Source organism: Sturnus vulgaris, chromosome Z (genome assembly GCF_052056855.1).
Source record: "Sturnus vulgaris isolate bStuVul1 chromosome Z, bStuVul1.hap1, whole genome shotgun sequence".
Taxonomy (NCBI): Eukaryota; Metazoa; Chordata; class Aves; order Passeriformes; family Sturnidae; genus Sturnus; species Sturnus vulgaris.
The window spans coordinates 72,190,709-72,216,008 of NC_142283.1; the positions used below are offsets into that span (position 1 = coordinate 72,190,709).

A 25,300-nucleotide genomic window follows, 5' to 3' on the forward strand; every position below is an offset into this window, starting at 1 on the left:
CAGGTTTCTGTGACTTAATAAAAACAAGCAGAGGTGAGCTCTGTGCAGGTCCCCAAAGATGGGTGAACACCAGTTATGCCCCCTCCACCTTGCCAAGGCTTGAGACACTCAGCTCCCTGCAAGATTAGGCCCTGGAGTTAGTAAACACAGACAATAAGTCTTGGGTTTCCCCCCCTTCCTCTAGTGTTTTCACTGCCAAGCCCAAACTTTATGTGTAACAGATGGAGCCAGTCTGCAAACTCATAGTGCCTGCTCATCTCCCAGGCTTGACCTTTGCATGTAGAAAATGGCAGGGAATTCATATGAGCTATTTTAGCAATTTCTGGCAGCTTGATTGATTTTTAAGTGCTGAAAAACATGTTTTGCATTTAAAGCAGAGTTCATTAGAATAGCTGGGGTTGCTAAGCATTGAAGTGATGTGTATAAAAAGAAAACTAAAGAGAAACCTAATAGTATAGCCGGATTTCTGGGTTTGCCAGAGATTTGAGAAATATTAAATTAAATAATATTTCAGCACAGAGTCAGCTACGGGAACTTATTAAAATTCTCTTTGGAGTAGTGGCTGGGTTACTGAGCTTTTAAAGTAAAAAGAAACAGGGGCAGCTGTGACCTTGCAATATCATCAATATGAGAGACTCCAGCCCTGTGGTTTATGTTTCCTCTATTGTCCAACAGCATGAAGGGAAAGGAGATGGGGAGCAAGGCCTGAAAATATTCTGTGTGCAAGTGTGTGAAGAAAAGAGGAAAAGGCACCCCCGAACCCTCTGCAATGTACCAGGAGGTACCCAGCTGCAGGTCCCACACATGAGGGTTGCACATGAAAGGAAAGGAGAGGTGGTGGATGGATGAGGCCATGCCAGAACATCTCTGCACAAGGCCAGCATCCCTAGAAGTGGTGTCTGGCCAGAGTAGAAGGTGGGGTGGAAGGTGAAATTCTCTTTTATCTTCCTTCTCTCCTCTCACAGAGAAGATCAAGAGGGGATTTTTCTGTATGACCCTTTGCTTGTTTGAATTCTGGAGAAGAGTACGGGAAATAAAGCAAGGGCTGCAGAAGACAAAGCTTGGAGAGAGCTGGAGCTCATCTTCCAGCCCTTTCTGGTGCAAAGACACATTTTAAGCGTTTTCTCAGGTGATACCTGGCTTAGGAGTTCAGTTTGCATTTACTGTAGTAGGAAGCAGCCACAGCTAGACCCAGAGTCAGAGGGAAACAGGCTTCAAACACAAAACAGGGCAAAAACTGAAAAAGCAGCCTCTTGTGAGCACAAACCTCTACACAGTAAGTGGAGATTTCACAGAACCTGCTTATTTTTGTGTGTATATAGAAGAGTGTGTGCCTAGCTCAATATATAACATTTACTATATAAAATTAAATGTTAGAAAACAGCTCTTGGGCAACACATTCATCTCTTTGAACTGATACAATCCTGATTCTGACTCAGCAGTCATGTTTTGACTTTTGTGCTCAATACAGGGATTTTAACCCTGTAATCTTTCCTCTTGGCTTCAGTTGCTGATCTCCAATCTGAATCCTATAAAATGGTTTTTGGAAATGTATGCATGCTAGTAAATTTTCTTTATCTTTCACAGCAATAATACTTTCAAAAAATGCCATAGCACAGATAAGCACGTGCTGCACATGAATCTGTCCTTAGCTGACATGTGGGTTTGAAGTGTTTTCTTAGCCCCTTGGTAAGATCATTTCCAGTATTTCCTTTGCATCTCTTTGTGCTTGCATCAGTCAAAAATTTATTGCGAAAGGTGAAATGTCTCTTCCAAAAATACAAAACCACAGATCTCCAGTCAAATGCTACAGAGAAATCTGCAAGTTTCATGCAGATCATAAAACTGAAGAAGTGAATGAATCATTTGAGCTCAGTGAATGGATTTTCTGGTCACTCCTGGGGTTCTTCTCATCTGCACTGGGTTATTTCTTGTGAGTTCTTCCCATCTCCTTTCTGATGCTGTTATTGTCACGAATGTCCAGCAGTGAGGCAGCTGCCTGCCTGAGCACTCAGCAGCCACTGGCAGCACTGTCACCTCCCTCTTTCCTGCTGCAGATCAATCCCGTATTGTTTGTCCTGGTCCTGTCTGGGCTTTACATTCATCTTGTGGAGCAGATAGAAAAATCTTGCAAGATATTTTCAACTTTGAGGAAAAAACCCAGCAGATCCTGTCCTGTGCAGCACTTTCAGTGTGCATTGTGTTGTGGATGCCACCTTGTCTCCTGCAAGCTGCTAGGATCTCTAAAGATGCTCTAACCCTTTGGAGGAGGAGAAATAATAAACACACCTGAAACTAGAAACATGCTGGTTGTGGCACGCCTGCTACCTGTGGGGTTAACATTTTGTATCTATTTTTTCATCTGCACAGGCTCAGAGCATCCCTGTTTTCTTTGGCTGCTGTGCTATCACAGAACTGTGCTTCTCACCAGCATTCCCCCCAGCCCTGTTCCTCTTTTATGTCTAATGCTTTTGTCAAATGCTTCTTCACTGCTGATATTTATGTGGGCCAGAATGCGCTTAGCAGAGGCCTACCAAGATTTATATCCTATCATCTAAAGCATGTTTTTGGAAATAACAGCATAATTAACAAAGGAAACAACTCCCTTTTGCAACAAGCCAGCTTATCATGATGGTTAGTACAGTGACTAGCAGCCACTGGTGAAATTTCAGCTCTTGAAAAATGACTGCTCTATTTTTGATGTAGGGAAAGCTTGGCATGTGCCTCCACTCAATCATCAGAAATATGTTGGGGTATAACACTGCTTAGCTAGAAAAGGGTGTCAGTACAGCCATTATTTCCTTGAGTAATTTGCTTTTGGATGATGCTTTAAGGATTATTTCTTGATTTTGTTTCCTGAGTGTGATGCTGCTAAAAATATCAGCAGTTTTCTTGGAATTTGCAGTGTGTTGAGTTCTCAAGTGAAAGCTGAAAGTTGCAAATTACTTGGGAAAAACATCAGTATCTTGGGGATCTGAGCTGACTGGGGTCTGGGGCTGGGAAGTGCTGATTGCAGTGGTTTTTCAGGCACTTTAATGTGAGCATTTGCCACAGAAGTACTGGCCAGGGAGAGTGCTGTGAATTGCAGGCACCACTGCCTCTGTCTGCACCACAGTGCTCAGCAGTGTGTGGTTACTGACTTGCTGGGCTGTTTTGTTTCCCCACGTACCAAGACCAGTGCCTGTGGCTGTCAGGAGACGATGGCTGTGTTTGAGGGTAAGGACTTCGTGCAAGTGCCTGCTCTTTTTGCTTGTGGTGACCTGGAGTAGGGGAGGTCCCTGCTGATGGGAGGGATTTGCAGTGAGCCCTTTCATCATTCCCACCATGTGAAAACCCGTGAGAATTGTGTTGCAACGCTGTGCAATAGGATGCTTTGCTGTGTGGGTACAAGAGTGTCTGTCTCCAGAGTTCTCCCAAGGAGAACAAGGGCCTGCCTGTTTTCTTACACATTTAACTGAGCCTCTGACTGAATGTCCTGTGTCAGTGCACACTGCTGCCTCTTTTTCAGAGGTGATGATAAAGGCCTTCTAACCCAGACCTTGGTTTTGGTCTTTAGAAGCTGTCTCTTATTCCCTGTTGGCATTACTCAGTGTAGCAAAGCCACTACCCCATAAAGTTTTTTTAGTTGCATTGCCACTCCTGGCTCTTTTTTAGACTTTCTGCCAATTCTGCATTTCCACAGCTGCCATGTCAGAGGCAGATGGGGGTTTGGACGAGCTCAGCCACATTCCAATGGCCAGAATAGAGGTGCAGAAGCCCCTGGGTGGAATCTCTACTCCGTAGCTCCAAGGCATTAGGGTCCATGTTATTAAGCCTTGTTGCTTGCAGAAGTGCTGGCTTATCCATCTGCATCTGTCCAAGTGCACATGTGCAGCATATGCTGGCCCCTGTGATCCACATCTTGCGCAGTCCGTCGGAGCAAATCCAAACCTAACCCATGAATCAGCTGGGATGAAGTACAAACTGCAGTCCAGGCTTTGCATGGAACATACGCTGGTAGAATAAATACTGCAACAGCCTCCTCAATCCACACTTACTTAGCACCTATAGGTTGAATTATGACGAGAATAATCCTGTCACATACTTCACACGTTTCCTGTTGACAATGAAGCCGTGGAAGCAAGCTGGTATCCATCCCCACTGGAAACATTCATGTCAAGGTTTCATTCCAGGAAAATCATTTGGGTTGTTGTGTAAACTTCTCTGAGCTGATCTGTAACCTTTTGTCCAGCTGTGCCAGGGACATGTAATGCAGCTGGGGGAGGCCTCCCTGCACTTCAGAGCACTCTCCAGGTCAGGTATGATCCAGGAATGCAGTTGTAATCCTCATTTGGTTAGAGACCATTTAGCTTTCTGTGTGACACTGTAATTACTGCTCCTTTCACAAGAGAGAGATTATGGCCATGTGGTTTTCCTTTCAGATTTGTGTCTTGGTTTCCATTTAAAAGTGGTTCTTGTAAACAGTCTCCCTGCTTCGTTTTTCTGAAAAGCTTCTTGTCATAACACTCAGGGGGCTGCTTTATCTTGCTTTCAAACTAGCCCAGGTAACTGGGTAGGCTGAGAGTAAGCTGCTCTTCCTCAGAATTCCTGCTTGAAGCAAGAGCTTCAAAGCTTAGGACCAAAGGAAATGGCCTCAAGTTGCACCGGGGAGGATTAGTTTGGATATTAGGAAAAATTTCTTCAACAAAAGAGTTGTCAAGCACTGGAACAGGCTGCCCAGGAAAGTGGTGTAGTCATCATCCCCGGAGGCATTTAAAAGATAGGTGGATGTGGCACTCCAGGACAGGTCTGGTGATAGGTTTGGCAGTGCTGGGTTAATATTTGGACTCAATGACCTGAGAGAGTGCTTTTGTACGAGCTTAGATAAAATGTTGGCAGGTGACAGCATAAAAGCAGCACAAGGCAGGATTGGTGCTGTGGCTACCAACCATCTGCAGCTGGCAGCATCTCTGCCTCTCTGTGACAGTGGGGACAGGCAAGCTTGTGCCTGTGGTGCTTACCTAGCCCTAGCCCTTCCTCATGGATTTGTCTGAGTTCTGTGTGAATCTTCTTAATCTTCTAGCCTCCAACTCACCCCAAATATTGCAGCTTAGTGTTGCAAGAAAAAGTACTTGTTATCTGGTTTATTTAATTCTGCTGCCTCATCATTTCCTTGGGTTATCTTTGAACTTTATGAAGTGAGACATGGCATAGCAGTGCTCCTTATCTGCCTGCTCCCCATCATTCCAGAGTTTTAGCCCATTGTTCCACCTCCCTTTCACAGTCTTTTTTTTATAACACTGAAAACTTCTTGCCTTATTTACAAATTTTCTTCGTAGAGTTCCATACTTTTAAACATTCCTGTCCTTTTTCTCCAGGTATCTGAAGATCTCTCTACCACTCCAGGATCTGCCTCTGTGGGTGTCCCCTGGTGAGCTCCTTGGGAGCTGGGGATGCAACTCACTTTATGTTTACAATTGCCTTCAGGTGTTTTGTCCCAGTCCTGTAGATTCAGGGAGCACCTTTCACCTGCCTGCAAGCTGGTGGGTTACAGACCATCAACCCCATAGTCTGTTTAGGGGGTGCAGTGGAGGGAGGGCTGCTGGAGCCTCAATTTCCTGAGTGATGCTGCATCCAGGACATGCAGCATCCAAGAGGTGAGGAAGGGGTATCAAGGATTAGCCCATCTCCTTGGGTATCCCTGTACAAAGGCTCTCTGTGCTGGCTCCAGGTGTGTTGGTGGCAAGGGAAGCAGGTTCCTGCAAGGAGGGAGCAGCTCTGGAGTGTCACCCCAGTCAGAGGGCTGCCTCATTCTTGTCCGGCGCTCATAAGACAGCATCGTGCCTTTCTAGGTACTTTGGAAATGCTAGAGCAAATAAAGTAGGTTATTGCCCTTTAGGGCCCCTGCACAGTCTTGCAGCAAAGAGATGCTGAATTTCCCTACAAATCAAAACCTGCCTTTTCAGTTCATCTTGCATGTGTTTTCTGGCTTTCAGTGCAATAGGAAACTTAAATGTTGTCTTTTTTTAATATTATTTCCCCCATGCCAGACCTTATTTCCTCACTTTCCGTTCTGCCTGCTGGCCTGCAGGGACAAATCCATGTAGGCTGAGGTGGGGAAGGCAGATGGAGCCATGCAGCATGTTCTCATCTAAGTGCAGTTGCAAAGCCCTCCCTGCACGTTCCAGAGCACATTGGCTAACCCAGGCTCTGCAGATGCATTGGAATTCTGGCCGTGATTCCCCATCCATGTAAATAGCTCAGATTTTTGTACACCCTGCTGCATCCAGGACAGGCGGGTCTCCAGGGCACCGTGTGTACAGTGCAGTCCAGCACCACAGTGATGGGTTTTTTTTAACCACACTGACAATCCCATTGTTCTATATAAGGGTTTTGGCCATCTCTATGTGCTTTCATTTGAAATGGTGCCATTCTCTCTCCTTCCTTCTCTGAACTAGACATGCCTACATCAAAATCTATTTGCTGAGTGAGAAGTCCTTAGAGTTTCCAGAGATGATACTCAGTGCATTGCCAGCTCATGCATATGTTCTCTCCCCCTGTGTTTCTAAGTAGCAAAGAATGTATAAGTAAATAATGATTTTTGGGGGGTGAGAAATTAGTAATGGAAAAAATAACTTGAACGAGATTTGATTAAAAATCCCCACTGTTCTGATTCAAACTCATGGGTTACAAGCATTTCCTGCAAGCTGGTGGGAATTGGAAGACTGTCTTTGTGGATCTTTGAAATCTTAGACATTTCAAAAGTGACACAATCTCTGTGCCTGTTAGAAAGACATTAGACAGCAATTAAGCTGTATTTTATCAAACAGCTCTTTTAGGTAGTACAACCAGCAGAACAAAATCCAGCCCAGCTTACAGATAGGCCACAGCACGAGTGTTATTTCTTTTAATCTGCCATGGCTTTGCATAGGTTAATACATTTTTAACTTGTTGATTTTGAACCCATACAGGGATTACTGTGATCTCTTAATAAGCCGTGTTGACTAGAGGAGATTAGCTCCTACTATTAGAAGTTGAGCTAAATCTGTGGTGAAGGCAACAAGCTGAACCAAAAACCCGTGCCACTGGCAAAGTCTGTGGCTAACTCCCTAACTAGCAAAATGCTTCATCTTGCTGGACTTAAAGCAGGCGTGCTCTGAGAAGGGGTGTTTATCAGTCTTGTTTTCCCCTCACTGGTTGTATGATGGACTACAGCTGCCAGGTCCAGGGCCCTGGGGTTCTGGGACAAGGGGGTTGAGCTGGGCAACCCTGGGTGTGAGCCCCCAGCCCAGCAGCTGGGCAAGCTGCTCTCTTGGTCCAGAGCCCTTGGTCCACGCAAATGAAGAGGCTGTGAGCATTGCTGGGTGCTCCTACCTGAGCTCTGAGCTTGCTGACCCTGGCTGGACCTGCCATCATCACAGGGGTCAGACTGAACCAAAGAGATCCAAAGGCTGAACTGAACTGCAAAGAAACACCAAACTGGGTTTCCCCCAAAGCACTCATACTTGGGGGCTTGGAGTTTCCTTTTTGCCTTTGTGAAGCAGTTGGTCAAGTCTGATCTGCAAACACCACTTTTTGGTGAGGAACTGGAACACTTTGGCCCTCACGTCTATCTAATGTTTTTCTGAGAATTAGTCATTTCCTGAAACAGTGCTGTAGTTAGGTTTTTCCCCTGCCCTCCTCCAGTGAACAGTTTGTCATCCCAATAAAAAAGAAGGAATTCCCCAGCTCAAAGCCCAGGCGTCCTTGAGGCCAAAGGAAAAGTCATGGGTTTGCTGTAGCTCTTGAGCCTGGAGGATGCACTTACAGATTCGCTGGGTCCAGCCTGGTGCTTCCAGTCATGCTTAGTTGCTAATTAGCTCCTCCAGTCCTTTCTCTGGGAATCACGATAATGAACATAAAGAACTGTTTATTCTAAATGAGACTTCCCAAGGGTAACAGCCTCCTCAGTGGCTGTAGAAATGGAAGGCAAGCCTGAGGAAACACCAGGGTGCTGTGGTTTTTGGCAGTAGTTGATAAACATTTCTTTGTGGATGGAGCAGAGCGTGTAATTTACTGCCCAGCTCTAATAAGAGCAGATTTGGCCATTTTGCTGTTCTTTTCCATTGCTGTCAAAATGCAACAGCTAAATCTCAGGGCGAAACTGAGCAGTTGACGTTTTTGTAGGTAGCAGCATAAAACTTATCGGGCTCTCTGTGGGAAGTGAATTCATCATTTTTATAAGATATCATATGTTCTCTTAACTGCTTTATCACTCATGCAGGGCCAGACCAGTCCTGCCCATCCTTCTGTAGAGGACAGTTTTGGTGGGATCAGACAACACCTAAACAGTTGTTCAGCTTTCAAGGACAGGAGGCTTCAGCTGGACTTGGTACTGGTTTTGCATTGCACAGGTGAATAAGAAGGGGATGATCTCAAGCCATGAGCTTGCTCCTCAAGCAAAACTATCAGCCATTTTTTTTCAATTCTCAGCAGCATGTACTCCAAAGATCATCCCCGGCAGGACCTAATCAGAGTGGCTGCTTTACTGTGATTGTGGTGATAATAACAAAATCAAAATAAAAGTCCTATTGTCCCTGTTTTATCCCCAAAGCCGTAGAACAAGGAAATATATCAACACAGAACAATGCCTGGGCAGAGTAATGGATTCAGGCAGCTGCCCTATTTCCAGGCCCATACTAGCGTGTTCAAAACTGGCTTGGGCACCTTTGAGCACTACTGCACTACACTGTGTGTGAACAGTGAATTGAATCTATGAAAATTCAGAGATTCGAGCTGTGTGCCAGCAGGGCCAGTACATATGTCATCAGGTAGTGAACACAGGCAGTGAAGCAGTGCACTTCAACAGGTCTCTGTGAGCAACCAGCACTCGCAAAGCTTGGAGTGCACTGACTGAATTGCTAATGAACAAAGGCAAAGGATGGATCTTTGTATGGAGCTCCAATAACAGTTTATTGTCTCAAAGATGGTCCAGGGACAGAGACGACAACTGCCCTGGGGGCACAGGGTTAAATCTGGGACAAAGGGGGCGGATCTGAGCATCAAGGGCCAAAGGGAGTAGGTGAAAGTGGTGCAGAGGAAGGGCAGCCAACAATGAGAACCAATGGGGCAGCAGGGGTGGAGCACTGCAGCAAACCAGGACCAATGGGGATCAGGAGAGGGAAGAACATTCTAGGGAAGGTACATATATGGTAAATAGGGGCTGAACCTGTGTGAACAGGGATGACATCAACTGTGTAAACCAATAGAACTCAAGGGATTAACATGTGCCAACAAAGGCCTATGGGAAGGAGGCACTTCTCACCATGACCTAGGGAGGTGTTTCTCCTTGCCTGTTCTTGCCCCTGAAGGGTTACAACATGCTAGTTTTCAGAGTGTTCTTCAGTTGGAGAAGAACAAGCCTAGTTTGGGTTGCTGTTTGTGGGTGAAACGTCTAGCTGCTTTTTCTGAGGGAGTTGAATCATGGGTCCTGACTTAGGTATATGTATTCCATACTGAGCTCCAGAAATTCCTGGCATGAACACTGGAGAGCCGATTCCCACAATTTTCAACCCAGCCTGTGTTTTAATGTCTCTTAGACATCCACCTGTGCTCCTGGATGGTGCAAAGTCCCATCTCAGGACTAGCACTGAGCTGCAGAGGCAGCCCACGGTATCTCACTGTGGTGCTCTGACCCCATCTTCTGCAGGACTGCATCATTCAAACATTCTGGCAGCTGAAGTAGTTAAGTTGGGCATTGGGTGACAAAGTACAGGGAGACAAGCATAATCTCTGATGGCTTCAAGCAGCACTGAAAGGGAGTTTAGTATGCAGGGAATGGTGAGCAAATAAAGTCACCATTGCACATGACAGTGACCTTGGGAACATACAAAGGGTTTTGGCACTCCCAGATTAAGAAAAGCCAGTGTTAACCACATGCCAGCAAAATTTTCACTGGACTTCTGCGGTTCTCTGTTGTGATTCAGCATTTAATTACATGATTGTAGCCTGGAGTTTTTTTCCAGTTCCATTTCTGGAAGGGTTTCCTGAGAGGTCCAAATGCAATGATGTTTTAATATTGCACTCTCCCTGGCTTACAAAACAGCTGAATCCACAGGGAGAGTCAGAGGAGCTGCACAGCTGAGGGGGTGGCTGCCCTTGTCTCCAGCTCTGCAAACAGAGTTCCCCTAAGAGCTCCCTCAAGGCTGACCCGTCTCTGGTGGAGCTCTGGGTTCACAATGCTTGGCTGTCAAACCACAGGCACATGCCCAGCCTCCCACAAGGGGTGATGCATCTGTGCATGGGGGTGCTCGGGGTTGAGGAGGTTCCTCAGTGGGGTCTCCCTGCCCCGGAAGGGATGTATGTGGCTGGAAACTGTCAGCAGAGTGAGCAAGGAGGCCACCTCCTCCTCCTCCTCTTGGTTTTGGTGCAAATTTCGTTACTTCATGGCCTTCGACCACCTTGCATAGGAGAGAAGCTCTGAAAGAGTTTAAAGAAATTACATAGCTCTGGTGAAAACTGGGGCGTTAAAGCCCAGGTTTTCTCTGCTTACATGTCTCAAGCAAGGCATTGGGGTTAGGAGTTTTGCCATGCCACTGCCAGGCTCAGATGCTCTTCAGAAGCATCTGTCCCACCCTGAGGAAGACAGAGGCACCTGTACTTGGGCACATTTGTCCCTGTGCATGCCGACGTGGTGATTTTGATATGAAATTCAGCTACTTCACAGAAAATTGTGTACAGTTATGATAAGGAATGGGACAGCTTTGATTTTCCTGCACTTACAGTATGCTAATGTGGAGAACTGTCCTGGTCCTTGCATCCTGTCATAGCTGAAAATATTCAGTCAGAAATTATTGTTCTGGTCAGGGTTTGCATAAGGATTAGGGATTGTGGTCCATGACAGGCACATTTTTAATGTCAATCTAGTGTAAGCACCAGTACTTTTCTCCTGTGAAAGGTAAAGAGTGGTGGTTTTTTTGGCAGCAAATCTAAGAAATTAGAATCATAGAATTACCGAAGTAGGAAGAAAAAAATCTAAGTAAGGAATTATCCATTTTCTTTATGGTGAACTTAGTTTCTATTTGTAGCATTCATACTGTAGTGGTTAACATCATGGAAGTAAAAGCATATTATTACTACTACCAGTACTAATTAAGAGTGTGGAAAGGTCCAGAAATCCAAGTCAGACCAAAATATGTAACACAACACATTTCTAAATGAATGTGTACATTTTATTGCAAGTGGGAGGTTTTGTGCCAGCAAACACTGCACACGTTCTGAGTAGAAGCTTCAGGTTCTGAATGCCAACAGGAGAGTGTGATGCTGCTTTCAGGTTATGAACCCCCCCCATACATGATGGCAATCATTACTGCTGAGCACCAGGGCACTGGGTTTTGCTGGATCCATAAAGGAATTAACAGAATATGGCTTGGGGTTACCTAATGTCCTGGCACTGAATTTTTTCTCGGTGTCGTGCATTGCTTCAAGATCTCTATGTTACAAAAGGCTGCACATTTTTCTTCTGCTTGCAATAGAATCTGAAACTTCATCTATAATGAACTTAAAGAACTATTCTGCTTAACATTCTGTCTTAACTTTCATTCATTTTTTATTATTGCACTTTAGGAGATTCATCCACAGAAATGTCTTATGTGGGCAACAATAAAAAGCTCAAGTTAAATTTATTCTGAGTTATTATCTGCAATTGTGACAGATAATAGATACTGGATTTCTGTTAGTATTGTGATTCATTTAAATGAAAACCATATGTCTGAAGTCTTGGAGATAAGTCAGACATCTGGCTGAGATTCCACATTGGGGAATGTAAATGATGCAGATGGTGAGATTGTAATACACACTGTGCCCATCGGGTTGTAATATTGATGAACAAGCACTTCATTAGTAGAAAAGGTGGGAAACTGGGATGAAATTTCTCAAGGAATGCACACAATATTAATTTCACTTTGCTGCTTGAACTCATGGGTTTGGGGGAGTTTGCTTAACACCACATGCCAAACCTTTATTCCAGATATATTAGATATATTAGAGTACGCCAGTCATATTATAGTGCTTTCAAACAGCTTTACAGAATCAGATTGATATCTCAGCCTGCAATAATGTTGGGTTTTCTTCCTTGGAGTGTCTCAGAAGTAAAAACCGAATTGTGAATAGAGTAGGAAAGAAAATAACTGCTTTCTATTATTCTGCATAAAATACTATCTCTACAAAAGTATTCTGGTGTGAACAGTGCACTCAAAGACAATGCACAAATATTACATGTAGATAAATTGGTGGTAATGTAGAAGCAGTACAAAGTGATATAAAATGTACATTCCAAGAGGAAGAGAAACACAAAATGGATGTCCCGAGGTATGAATCTATATTATTATATTATAATATAATATTATGTCTGTATATAATATTTTAATTATAATCTTGTTTTTACTCATACTTATTTAGCCTCAGGTCTAAATTCATCATTGTCTCTACAGGCTGGCACAGTCAGGTGCCTTGGGTGTACACTGTGTTTACCTGCAAGACTGCTTTTTGGACACTCTTTGCACTTTCCCGGAAGAATTAAATTTAACTCTTGGAGACCCAAGGTTACTGTCAGCCACAGTCACACTAGTCATGATAAGCCAGTCAGAAAAAATACACTGCTCTCTTATCTCCTACACTTCCTCAGCAGTCACTCTGTATTTACTTATTTAAGTGCAACATCAGTTTGAAAATTTCTGGAAGTTGACATATGACTCTTGCCTATGGCCATGGTCATGGTTTGTCCTGGGCCTCCCTCCTCTCAGTTATGACTGCTGTGACATGAAAAAGATGTTTAAATACTCTATAGTGAATAAAGCATTAGCAGAGATGAAGGCACACATTGTAGCAGTTGTCAGGTTTATGGTGCCATTCCAGTGAGGGCTGTGCAGGTGGGTTCCACAAGGACCATTCTTCCACATATTTCCTAGGTATGAGCAAGCATTACAGCAGCAAGATATTTGTGCTGTAATACCTTAAATATACTAATGATAAAGGAAGAACGAGAAATGTGGCACTGAGCATTGTCAAGAAATGGCAGCCTGACCCAAACCACCAAAATTAGCCAACAAAAAAGTGACATTGTGAGAGAAATGCCAAAAGCCCATGGCAGAGTGATGGGGAGAGATGGGTTCCCACAGGCAAACAAGAACATGACCAGCAGCAAGCACGTCTTAAAATTGACACCCAGCAGGATGTTTGCCCTCATTGTGGGTCACGGAAATAAGGCAGACAAAGCAAAGTCCCATCACTAGAAGAAAACAAACGTTTGCAAGTGAGTTGTAAAGACCTTGTAGCAACAGATGAAACTACTGAATGTCACAGTTGGCCTGTTGTCCAGGATGGTCTGCAGGGAGGGGAAACCTGATGAAATGTGGCAAACAGGGGTCTACTCAATCTTCACAGGTAAATTGGTCAATAACCTTGACTGTTCTCACACTGGTGTCAGATTTTTTGCTTCTGAACCCAAATGTTGAGCCCATTTTGATGCTTCAAACATCAGAGTCACTCTAGCACTTCCAGCTCTGAATTGCTGCCTGGAGCTGGAACTGCTGCACCAGTTCCAGCAGTCATCCCCAGTGTGCATTGATTTTAGGAAAGGGTGTAATACAAATTTGTATTGCAATTGTTGTAATGCAAATTTGGTGTGTGCCTGCAGACACCAGTATCTGAAAACGTAACCCCATTTTAATGGGAGGTGTAATTAATACAAAGGCAATTGCACAATGCTGCAAGCCATCAGGCTTCCTCTCAGAATTCATCATGCTCAAGGCTCTCCATGCATCCATCACAAGTCACCCTCACCAGCTCAGGACCACATCTTCACTGACCATCTCAGGATGGGAGGGTCCAAGTTTGGGTTTGTGGCCTTTCCTCCCAGCCCCCTTGTGCATCCCAAAATTCTTTGCCTTCAGCAAAAGTCTCTGCCCCAGCAGCAAGGTTTTGCCCCATAGCAGGTCTGCTTTCCTTTGGCTCATTTCTGCCTATTTGCTCTCAGTGTTTCAGAGCTGTCCAGAGCAAAGTGCTTCTCCTGCCTCAGGCTGCCTGGGTGTCATGCCTGTTAGCACACCTCATCCCTGTTTTTGAGGCAGTGGGTTAAAGGGGACTGGTAGGGGAAGAGTCTTTCAACTGGAACACGGCTCCAAATATGAAGTACACAGAGCAAAATGGGGATGAGTTGTCTCAATAGCATTTCAGCATCTCATGGAAGTCTTGTGTTCAACCTCAGTAGGTTATTCAGAGCTAAAACCATATTCCAGCAGCAGGATGAGAAAGAGGAGCAGCAGCCAATGCCAGTCCCATTAAATTAGGCAATAAAAACTGGGAGTAGAGCTGCGGTTTGATCAGTTAGAGCATGGTGTGGTCACTCCTGCAATTAGTATATGGCTAACAGGCAATTGGCTGGCTCAGGCTGGATTGAAAGCTGAGCCCTGTGTAGGACACAGTGTGGTGGGGAAATGTGGGGAAGTTTCTGAAAATAGCTTTGCTTTTTTTGTTTAGAACTGTCATAGTGTCACTCATTTGCTTATAAATTAAAGAGCGGGATGCACTGGCTTTGAGAGGGCACTGCACTCCGTTCCAAAATCACATGGCTGGATGGCATTCCTGCTCCTGCCACTTTGAACAGAGGAGCTGAATGCCACATCAAAAAACTGCTTTGTGAACTTCCCACTGTCTGTTGACTGCAGCATAAGTGCAGTGGTCTCAGCTACCCAGGCAGCTCTGACACCACTGGTGCATCCCAGATACCAGGCCTTCCACTGACACCATACAAACAGCTGCTCAATGCAGTAATGTGTCCTTACTTAGGAAATTGTTTAAGGATTCACTCCATCCACCCCATCCTGCAACAAATAACCTGCAGATGTGTGGCTCCAAAAATAAACCTTGGCACTGTGGCCATGGTACAGCATCACTGCATAATTCAACATACTTTCATACTGCGTTGTCTTAGAAATTAATCTTTTCAATATGCTGGAAGTGGTTCATGGAGACAGATTCTGTCCTAGCAGAGACTACTCTGTGCATAGAGAGTATTTTGCTATCATCTCTGTTGACAATAAACATGGGTCTGACTTGTGAACATGTTATGTTAAGAATTATTTCTTCTCTTGTCCAATTCATTAAGTCTGTATACTTAATAAGCAATTTCAGCATTTATAAGGTCTTCTCTGGGAACAATAAAACAGAGGGGGAAAAGAAAGAAACATCTGGATCAGTGAAACACTCTTGAAATATTATCTTTTTAGTGCCTTTATAGATATTTCCAAGAGCTTACACTAAGAACTTAATTCCATTGCTGCTATTGATGTTGAAACTATATTAAAAAAACATCTTTGAGTTCTTTTTGCTTAGATGGTGATGATAACGGGTGAACTCTTCTGTTCTTTAATACTTTAATGAAAAAGATAGTATTGTTTGTATTTCATTCAAGTTTTACTATCTGTTTTGTCAGTTTTTTTCTTTTAAGCTTCTATTGTGGAAATTAAGTGGGAAGAGAAAATAGTGATTGGGGATCAAAGCTGCCATTGCAATGCAATTTAGCAGATCACCCTTTTTTTCTTCCTCTTTTTTTTTTAGATTTTTATTTGTTTGTATTCCATTTTTTGGTATTTTTTAAAAATACCTGCTAGTGTATTTGATTTGGTTATGTGAAGTTTCATGCATTCATCAATAAGCTGGAGCTAAGATACTCAGGGGCTGGAGCACATTGTATTCAAGGGGGGCCTAAGGAATGTTGAATACAAACTGGTGTTTTCTCAGTCTGGAGGGGAGGGAGCTATGGGGTGAATTTAATTGGTGTCTGCCACTAACTAATGGGGAGTTACGGGGAAGATGTGCTGGAATACCGAGAGGATGAAGCCAGACCTTCATCAGAGGTGCACTGCAAACAACACGAGACCAGAGCCACGGGTTGCAGCAGGGACATTTTAAGCAGATATAAAAGGGAAGATGGGCAATGAAGTGGTTAAGCACTTGGAAGAGGGTCCCAGAGAAGTGAGGCAATCTCCATCCCTGAAGACATTCAACACTCATCCGGGCAAGTCTCTGAGCAGTTCTCTGCTGTCAGGTGCACTTGGATCACAAGCTTTCCAAAGGTCCCTTGCCACGTAAATTATGCCATGAATCTGTTTTTCTAAAATTATGGGGGTTTTGTTTCTGTTGCTTGGCTGAAACCTTGTCTTGAAAAATCCCCTCGGCTGTGCTGAAGCAGGGTCATGCCCCAATGACTCTAAGCCAGTTCTGGAAGGATAAAAATCCTTAGGCCTAAGGAGTTGTTAAGCACCCTTATGCGATTCACAATGTATAAAATTATACTGCTGTGCCTTTTGCACAAAATGTGCTCTGAAGAGAGGAACCATCACATACCCCTTATCTACAGAGGTTGTGGAGAGTGAACATTGATATTTTCATGTTGTCCCAGTAATCAGGAGCAATCCACATAAACCTCCGTGTCCTGCGTTCTTTTGTCTTTTCAGTATGAACTTTCCACAGAGAGGCAGAGTATCCAAATGCAGACACCATCCAGCCAAGTGCTGGAAACCACAGTGTCGTCTGGACATCATGGAGAGCCAGTGTGGAGATTAGGATGCTCAAAGATGTATCTTACTTCAAGTGTTTTTCCATGCTATTTGATTTCCTTAAAAGCTGAAGGCTTTGTGTTTGGCTCTCCCTACTTCTAAACTATTTAAGTTGGAAGTGTTAGCCTGGCGGGACTTATTTACTTACCTTTTTCCTGGAATGGAATTTCAAAAACCATTCAAAAACAAATTTATAGATCTATAAATATCTGGAATAAATATCTGGATCTGTGTCTAGGGTGTAGGTGGATTAAGGTATATATGGATGTTGTGCCCGGAGGGGAGTACAGGAACAGTGATACATGTCATATCCCAAATCCATCAAAACCAGGAAGAGTCTTGCAACTGTTTCAAAGACAAATGTCAGCAAGACTTGATCAAATTTATGTCAGAGTGATTATCTGGAGCTATTCTTCCAAGAAGTCCTCGGAGCTGAGCATATCCTCACCCACCATCCTGAGCCTTGGTCAGAGCCTGTTCCCAATCTGACACATGTTCCTGGCAAAACTGCCAGGGATTGCAGCAGAACCAGGATCAAGCCCTTTAATATCAGCACACCAGTAAGTAAAGGTAGACGGAGTGACTAGCTTGTCTCTGAAGGTTAATTGGGATTTATGTCCTGTTTGTAGATCCAGCTTTAGAGATCTGACTTCCTGGCACCATTTGTGTGATGTGTTTTTCTGTGCATGCGTGCATAAAAGGCACTTTCCTTTTGCTGTTTATCGAAAGGAGTTTATTAGACATTGCTTATACAGCATTTTTGTGATCTTGTTGATGAAAGATGCTATATAAACAGGGCTGCATTGGACTGGATTCAGTAAGTCCGAGAGCTTGCCAGCAATTTTTTGCTGTTTGACTCCAGTGACCGAGCACCAACACAGCAGCCAGCCCATGAGTGCAGCTCCTCACAGCACTGCTCTGGCTCTGCCTTCCCTCCTGAAATGGAATTTATTACTCTCTATCTAGCATAGATACTTGGTAGGAAATTGGAGCCACAAAATGAAGAGTCATGGAAGTTTAAAAAAATTCAAAAGACAGGACAGATGTGCTGTGATTAGTCCTGTACTCTGGCTCACCTTGGGTTAGACAAATAATTGAATGTGTGCTGTCAGCAAAACATACTACTTACAGACTTGGAAGGAAATTTGGCTTGCAGTCCTTTAATTGGAAGTCAGAGATGGTGGAAAAAAAGGCTTTTGCTCAATTCTCTTGCTTTAGATCTCAAAGGAATGAGTTATTTTAAAACTCAGGCTTAATCTTGGATCATTTAAATTGATATTTAGAAGGCTACTTGGTTGTAGAAATTACTATATATTTATGAGGATGCATTATACTTTGCTAGTTCATTAGACCTTTTAATAAATACAAACAGTGCTATCATTGTATAAAATTCCTTTTTTTCTTCCCCTCAGATTTCATACCTGCCAAACATTGACTTGATTCTGCAGAATCCATACCAATTTCACCTGCAAAACTAAACAAAATCATTTTCTTGGTACAATGCCAGAAAATAAAAGAAATTTGTTGGAAAAGAGAGCAAGACAAAGCTGACAGCATGTATATAAAGCTGAGCCTAAGCAGATGAAAACAGTCAAAAGCCTTTTATTTAATCATTCTTCTATTTTTGACATGTTGTCTAGTGATAAACCACATGAGCATTCCCTTGTGTTAAGAAAAAAATAGCTATGAAATAAAAATCCAAGAAAGAGCGGAAGAAAGTACAGTCTAGCTCTGAAGGAATCTCATATGTGATTTTGAGGATGATGTTTATATGCATGTAAAATATCCAGCAAATGGCTTTTCCAGTGGCAGCTGAGGTCATTACCTTTCTGAAGTTGCATAACAATTTTCCTGCTGAGAGTTTCCTTCTTTGCTTAGGGGACATTCACAGGCAGACCTTTATTTAGTCATTTTTGGACACTGGTATGCTAAGTGAGACACAGGCCCTGATGGTTACCAGTGCTGGCAGTCGGTCTGCAGATAAAATATGCTGATTAGACTGTGCTTGGTCAAGGTGTTTGCAGCCCCAAGGCTCTGAGTGGGCCAGGAACCAACAAGGGAAAATTTGGCTCAGGTGGAAATCCCAACAGCATCTTTTTGTTTCACTACACATTGAAAGAGAGGATCACAAGAAATGTTTCCAAAGATCCTCTTTTTTTCTACCCAAAAGAGAGATAGAAAGCAGAGGTTTAGTTGCCACTTCTTTCTGCAGTGAGCAGAAGGTCATGAGAAATTTTTTCTAGTGTGGCTGCCTGCAGGGTTTTCACACCGACTTTCTCTGCATCCTGAAGCCCTAAAAAAGTCCAAAATAGGTGGTCTCCTGGGAGTGCTGATCTGCTGATGCAGGGGGATGTGTTGGCGGAATGGTCTGCCTGCTTTGATGTTTTTTGAAACCTCTACTGAATACCTCACCACATCTCATTTACCTAAGCAAAACCACAAACCCCATGGGGAGAGGCATCCTGCACGGTGCCCGTGGAGAACAGAGGCCCAGGGTGTCCTACAGAAAGAATGGACTTTTTTATTGGTGGCTAAATTTGTCAGACCTATGAGATTTTGTTTTTTGAGCATCTTTCAGTTTCATGCAGGTCAGCATCTCCAAGCCCCACTGACCTCCATGTGAGGTAGAGGGCTTCTTCCACACCTCAAAGTATTTTTATTCTCTTTTATAGAGGAATGAGCATCAAGCATTCACAAATACCATGCTCTGCAGAGGCTGTAAACCATCATATTGGTTTGGAAGGTCTCTTCTGAGAAGAAGGAACTACAGTTTATGCTCCACCACCATAAAAATCCCTTTGGCCATAAAAAGATGACATTAAACAGCACTTCGAGGAGGGGTCAGTTAGCAGTAAGGAGCCGCCAAGGAGAGCGTCTGAAAGCTTTCAAGAGCATCAGTCAGGATCTCCCAGGGTAAACACTGGCACAGTTCCTTAGAGTCAAGAGAGGTATGTGGCTTTTGCCAGGGGAGGATCTGGTCCCTGGCTTGTGTTCACACAAGAGGAGTCCAGGAACTGTGAATCTTATCAAAGCCTTCCCATTAGCAATGACTGGAATGTGATTTCATTTCTGGTATCTGTCTTAATAGCCAGAGTTGAGCAAAAGAGCAGATAGCAGGGTGCTTCCCCCCCCCCCCCCCAAGAGAAGAAAACTATTATATGTGGGCAAAATTATTTGACTTTAATAGCTAATCCAAAACAAGACTTAGATTCAGGCAATGCTTTTACCACAGAAAATTTTACTTTTACAGAAATCAGCTAGTAAGTTGCAGTGATTTGCTCTCAGAGGTCTGAGTTCCACAAGGTTATTCAGGCAAATCCTGCTCTGATCAGTCAGTTAAGAGAAATAAGGAAGCACACAGGTACACACAGCAGTCATAGGTGCTGCAGCATTGGAAGACTTCACTGTATTTGGGTTATTCACCCTCAGCTGGGATGATGACAAGAAGGGCTTGGGCTGGCCTTGGACCTTGCATTACACCCAGTGTGAACATAAATTATCTCTTTACAAAACTGTAAAAAAGGACTAAGTCTGGAAATCATGGCAAAGTGTATGCTGAGCAAGTGTCTGCAGGGAGGCCATCCCCTCTTACTCAAGATTTCGGTATGTGTCCCACAGAAAGGCAAACAGAATAAAGAGCATTGCTTCAGTTTTACACCATGTTGACATAAATCTTCTCTCCATGTGAATTACGGTGAAACTGTGCACAGCTACTGAGCTGCTGCACTTAGGCTGCAGATGGGCTTTGTCTGTGCGTGCTTTGGCAGACAAACCTGTTGCTCATTTGGATTTCATATAGGAGAAAAGTGAGTTGGCTGGCTGGTTTTCTTAGGCTTGTTTTGTAGTGTACCTTGCTGGCTTTCATTTATAGATGTAGATAATTATTTTTTGTACATTCACTTCTGTATTTTATATTTGCATTTTTGCTACACCATGTATTTCTCAAAGCCAGGGTGATCAAAACAGAAACACCGGGCAGGAACAGTAAGGAGAAGGATCTAACCATGACACTTTGGGCAATTAGAAACACTGTGCCATGTGCTTTGCTAACTCAGGTCTCCAGAAGACAGCACAAGTTCTTCTGAGTTCAAGTTATGATTTAGGCTAAAGAAGTCTGGTATTAAAAAGAACTTCTCTCTTTTCCCAATAGGAAATTGGTTTTTTATTAAAGACATTTCTTGAGTGTTTTATCGTTGCTTTCTACCAGCACCAACTTGAAAGAACTGTGCTGATCTATTTAAATCAGTATAAAATCTTAATCTCTTTTACCCCCTAAATTGCAGTTCATCTGACATTCATAGGTCAGAAAGAGTGTTTTGGAGATGAGGGATTTGACCTGCCTGACCACCTATGGAGTTGCTGCATCTTCCAGTGGCACGACCTCAGGCCTCTCCTGAGCTCTAGAAACTGTCCATGTGTGCTCTCCTAGCCCCAGTGAATGGGAGGTAAAGTTTCTCTTCTTGAACTACCTCTGTCTGGGAGGAGTCAGCCTGGAGACTGATTGCCTGTCAGCATTTTAGGGATAAATAAGGGCAATATTTTATCCTAAGAACTCACTTTCAGGCTCAACATAGAGATTTCTCTGTCTGCTTTGCTCCTAGGAGGCAAATATTTCTTAGAGTAGACTCTTCTCTTTCTACTTTTGACATCTTTAGCAAGAGCTTCCTTAACATATTATGTTCAGTCTGAAACCAGTATAAAACTTGTATTTTTCTTCTTCCCTTTGTATTTCCCCTTTGCATTCCCTTTTTCCATCATGTATCATTTGTATCTTTTTCATCATGATTCAGGGCAGAGTTTTAGAGCTGCCTCTCCAAAACCTCAATAAATGCACCGAGCAGCTGCTGCTATAACCCAGCTTGCTGCCATGTTACTGCAGACAGATGCAGGTTAATTATAACTTTAAATGTTTATCCTGTTATTGTTTGCATTTCTGAAGATTTTCAGCAGCTGTAGGACCCTGAGTGACTCCCTCCCCTCTCACGCAGTGTATTTATTTTCTGGGTTCAGCATGCCCTGGTCGGTGTCTCTGGCGTCGCTGCGGTGTCCCGTGCAGAGCGGGAGGTGGGCTGGGGTGACTGCAGCTCTGCGCCAGGTGGAAGCAATTATGGGGAAAAAAAAACATGGTCCTTGCTGGATGAGTTACTGCTGATAGCTGCCAGATAAGCTAACTTAATAAAGCAGTGCCTTAATTAAGCCACATTCCTCTCATCTTGCCTCTTGTCCAGCCTGTCTGAGGCGATGCTATCAAGCAGCTACTGCTTTGCAGGATGGGGCAGGGGTGCTGTGCTGATGCACCCCTGTGTGTTGGGCACTCTGGGGGTTCTACAGGTGATGGGGAGCAGGGGAGTTCCTGGAAAGCTCAGATCCTCTCTCAGTTTGCAAGGTAATGGGCCACAAATCCTGAAAAAAAAGATGGATATGCCACTTGCCTAGTCATGGATATATTTATTGGTATCAGAAGTTTGACCCCTAAACCCATCTTCCAGCATTTAGTGATCCAGAAGCATCTCTACCTCCAGAGCAGTGGGGAGGAGCAGAATATCTCCCTGCTTCTCCAGCAGGAAAAAAAGGGGGTTGACTTGGTTTTGGGGGTGTCCCTATCACTACAGATTTTCTTACAACCACAAAAGCTGGATGTTGCATTAATCAAAATCATCGTGCCCCAAACTCTCTGCCAGTTTGGGCTTGTTTCTATTCCTGAGTAAAGATTGCATGAGAATCAAAAGTTACTGTGCTTTTAATTGCTGAAGTACCCCATTAAAAGCTGTAACAGATAAAAGTCTGCCAGAAGCTTCATCCTTCATAAACCAGACGTCGGGTTAACAAATCAACCTAATTTCCCCAGAGATCCAGGAACTCCTTACACAGCCATGTATTTGTATTTCATGCATGGCCACATGTACAGCTGCATAGCAACCACCTTGCTGAAAGTTATCCAGTAGCTAAAATTATCAGTAGGAACTCCTTCTTACCTCTCATTATGTACAACGAGATTGCTGCTGTGCAATGTTGATTAGATATGTCAGCCTGGACCTCTACGTCTGAAAATGAGTGTTGCTATTAAAATGCCTTTGCTAATGCTCATGTGTCCGTCATTTTGACAGATTTCACTTTAAGAATGTAGAAAGCTAAAGCATGCAGGAATCCCAGGGTTGCAATGTAGTGTTCAGAGAAACACGTATTGTATTTCCTTTGCATTAACCCTAAAGTAGCAGTTTCCCTGGCAAAATCATGCTGATAAGAGTGCTGTGGAGTAGAGGCTGCACTAATGCAGAGATCTGTAAGTTTCAACTAGGAAGAGATTATCATGGGGAATTGGTTTTTGGAATGTGGTCTGAAGGAAGGGTATCCCTCTTCGAAACACTTCTTCAAGTATGATTTAAAACTTTCCCAATGCAGAAAAATTTTCACGTACTTAGAGAAAATATTTCAAAATCTCCTTACCAGTAAGGCTTGGGAAAATTCAAACAAAAAATTTGAGGGACACTGAAAACAAGGAAAGCATTTCTCAAAACCATCACATCCCACTGTGGAGCCCATTGCTGCAAGAAGTCAGTGAAGAGAGGGATTTCAGCAAACACTTGGATATCAGCCAGGGGAACATGATTCTCTGGTTATTTTAAGTGAAAGCTAAAGCACAAGGCTGTGGTTGCTTTGGGGCAATATCAGGGTGCCAGGGCAGCGTTTAATGGCTGTAACTTGGCATAGGTTAGGGTCTCAATGTATGGCTGTGGGAGAAGGGTTTGATCAGGGCAAGTGGTCTGTCTTTCAAGAGAGAGGCAGCTCCTGCAAGGTTCCCAGCAGGTGACCTTTACTCAGGTTATCACATCATCTGCTGACACAGGTCGTATTGGTCCTAACCATGAAAATAAGGTGGGAATTCCACGGAGAAGGGTAAAAATTATGGAAGCTCCTGCTCCCTATGGCTGGTTAGCTCTGACTGGCACAACCCCACAGGTCAGCATCTTATGGCAGGGATGTCCTCCTCTCCTTGCTCATCTCTCAGCCTTCTCAAGCTGGGCTGTATCTCCCTCTGAAGAGCAGCTACAAGCAAGCCTCTCTTCTGCAGACAGGAGGAGATCAATGTGCACTTGGAAAGCCATCAGCCGGGCTTGCAGCATATGAACAGCCTCCCCAATGCACCTTTGAACTCATTCCTCCTGCATTTGTTTGTCTTGCAGATAAAACTTCACAGCAGTGTTTGGAGAGAGGTCTAATGAGGCACCACTGTTTGCATAACAAAGCAAGGCTTCCTCTTCAGATGTTCAACACTCATTAAGCATAATTTATATTCCAGCTAATCTTTGGAAGAGGGTAAAATATGGAGCCAAAGTTTGTTTATACATTGTTTGGAGAAATGCATTGTTTGTTTTAAGCCGTCAGTTGCAACTGATAGTTGATTTAAATTCAACATAATGATGATTTGTGATGGCTACATGTTGTCCAGGAGAATGTCGTGTCATTGACTGACGTGGCTTTAGCACTCTTCTACATTAGCTATTGAATCAAAGGAAAAGACAGAATGGATGGTTTCCCAGTTTGGGAGATATTTCAGGATGTCTCCACAAAGCATGAAAAGCATGTGAATTTGTAAAATGCTGAGGGTTTTTTTTCCCTGCTCAGATTCGTGTATACTTGATGCAATAATGCACTGAACAGCACTTTTTTCTTTTTCAGCAGTCCTAGTAGTGACCAATATGGGACCCTTTGAAAGTCACCAGGTCCCTGTAGTGAGACTCTCTGGGTGATAAGGGACACAGCCGTTTGTAAAGGCTCCTGAGTGCTGCTGGGACTTAATGTGCTTTGCTGCCTAAAGAGAAAACCAGCAGGTTTAGCTGGATGCCTAAATGTCATTACAGGCCAGTGTGTCAGAAACAGTAATTTCTCAGCATTCAGACTTTGTTCATATCATAAGTGCATAAGAAATGGCTGAACCTATTGACACTACACTGCAGTTTGGTATAAAATACTCTACAAGATTATCTCAGACTATATAAGATACTCTCCCTTTCTCCAGCTGAAATATCTGATATATTTAATTTATCTCCTCCAGGTTTATTAGAAGTTGAGAAATGACTGATAGCATTTATCCTCTGTGTTCTCCTCACTGAGACTTACCCCTTTCAGCAGGTTTACATTGCAATGACAGATATTTGAAAACACCCTTCACTGTACCATGAAAATTATGACCTGAGTTGTGTATTTAAACAGCACTAAGCTGTCCAGACAACATCCAGACAACACAAGAGAGCAGGATTTTTGGAAGTTACTTGGGATGTTGGTTGGGTCAGTGTTGAGGTACTCTGCCCTAGGCTCCTGAGGTGGCTGGACATGCTGCCATGTGAAATCCCTCCTGGGCCAGGTGGTGCATTTCCCTGTTGTGTTCTGTAATGCTGAACTCCAGCTGGTCAGGGTCCTTGTCTTGTTTGGTTCATCACATCCCCACTCCACTTACGGCTGTTTTTAAAGGCAGCACCAATCTACAGAGAATATATTTATTTATTCATTTATTTATTTTATTGTTTTTCAGGAAAAAATGCTGTAAGGGTTATAAGTTTGTTCTTGGACAGTGCATCCCTGAAGGTATGTGATTTCACTGTTCTTACACATCATGTCCCCATGCATTTGTCTTTCTCCATCTGCCCTCTTCTCCACATTATCTGTTTGGAAGAGCAACCTGATGTAAGCACAGGCTTGGCCATATCTCATGTATCAGTGTG

The 25,300-nt window shown here is 43.5% G+C and overlaps 1 protein-coding gene across 2 annotated transcripts in view; it reads left to right on the top strand.

The window, feature by feature from the left end:
- The window catches only part of CCBE1 (collagen and calcium binding EGF domains 1), a 95,806-nt gene that overhangs the window by 45,928 nt on the left and 24,578 nt on the right, over window positions 1-25,300 (top strand). For both annotated transcript variants that reach the window (XM_088157384.1, XM_014875567.2), the window contains exon 3: window positions 25,111-25,163. In XM_088157384.1, the coding sequence (XP_088013510.1) occupies window positions 25,111-25,163 (53 nt within the window). The remainder of the gene's footprint in view (window positions 1-25,110; window positions 25,164-25,300) is intronic.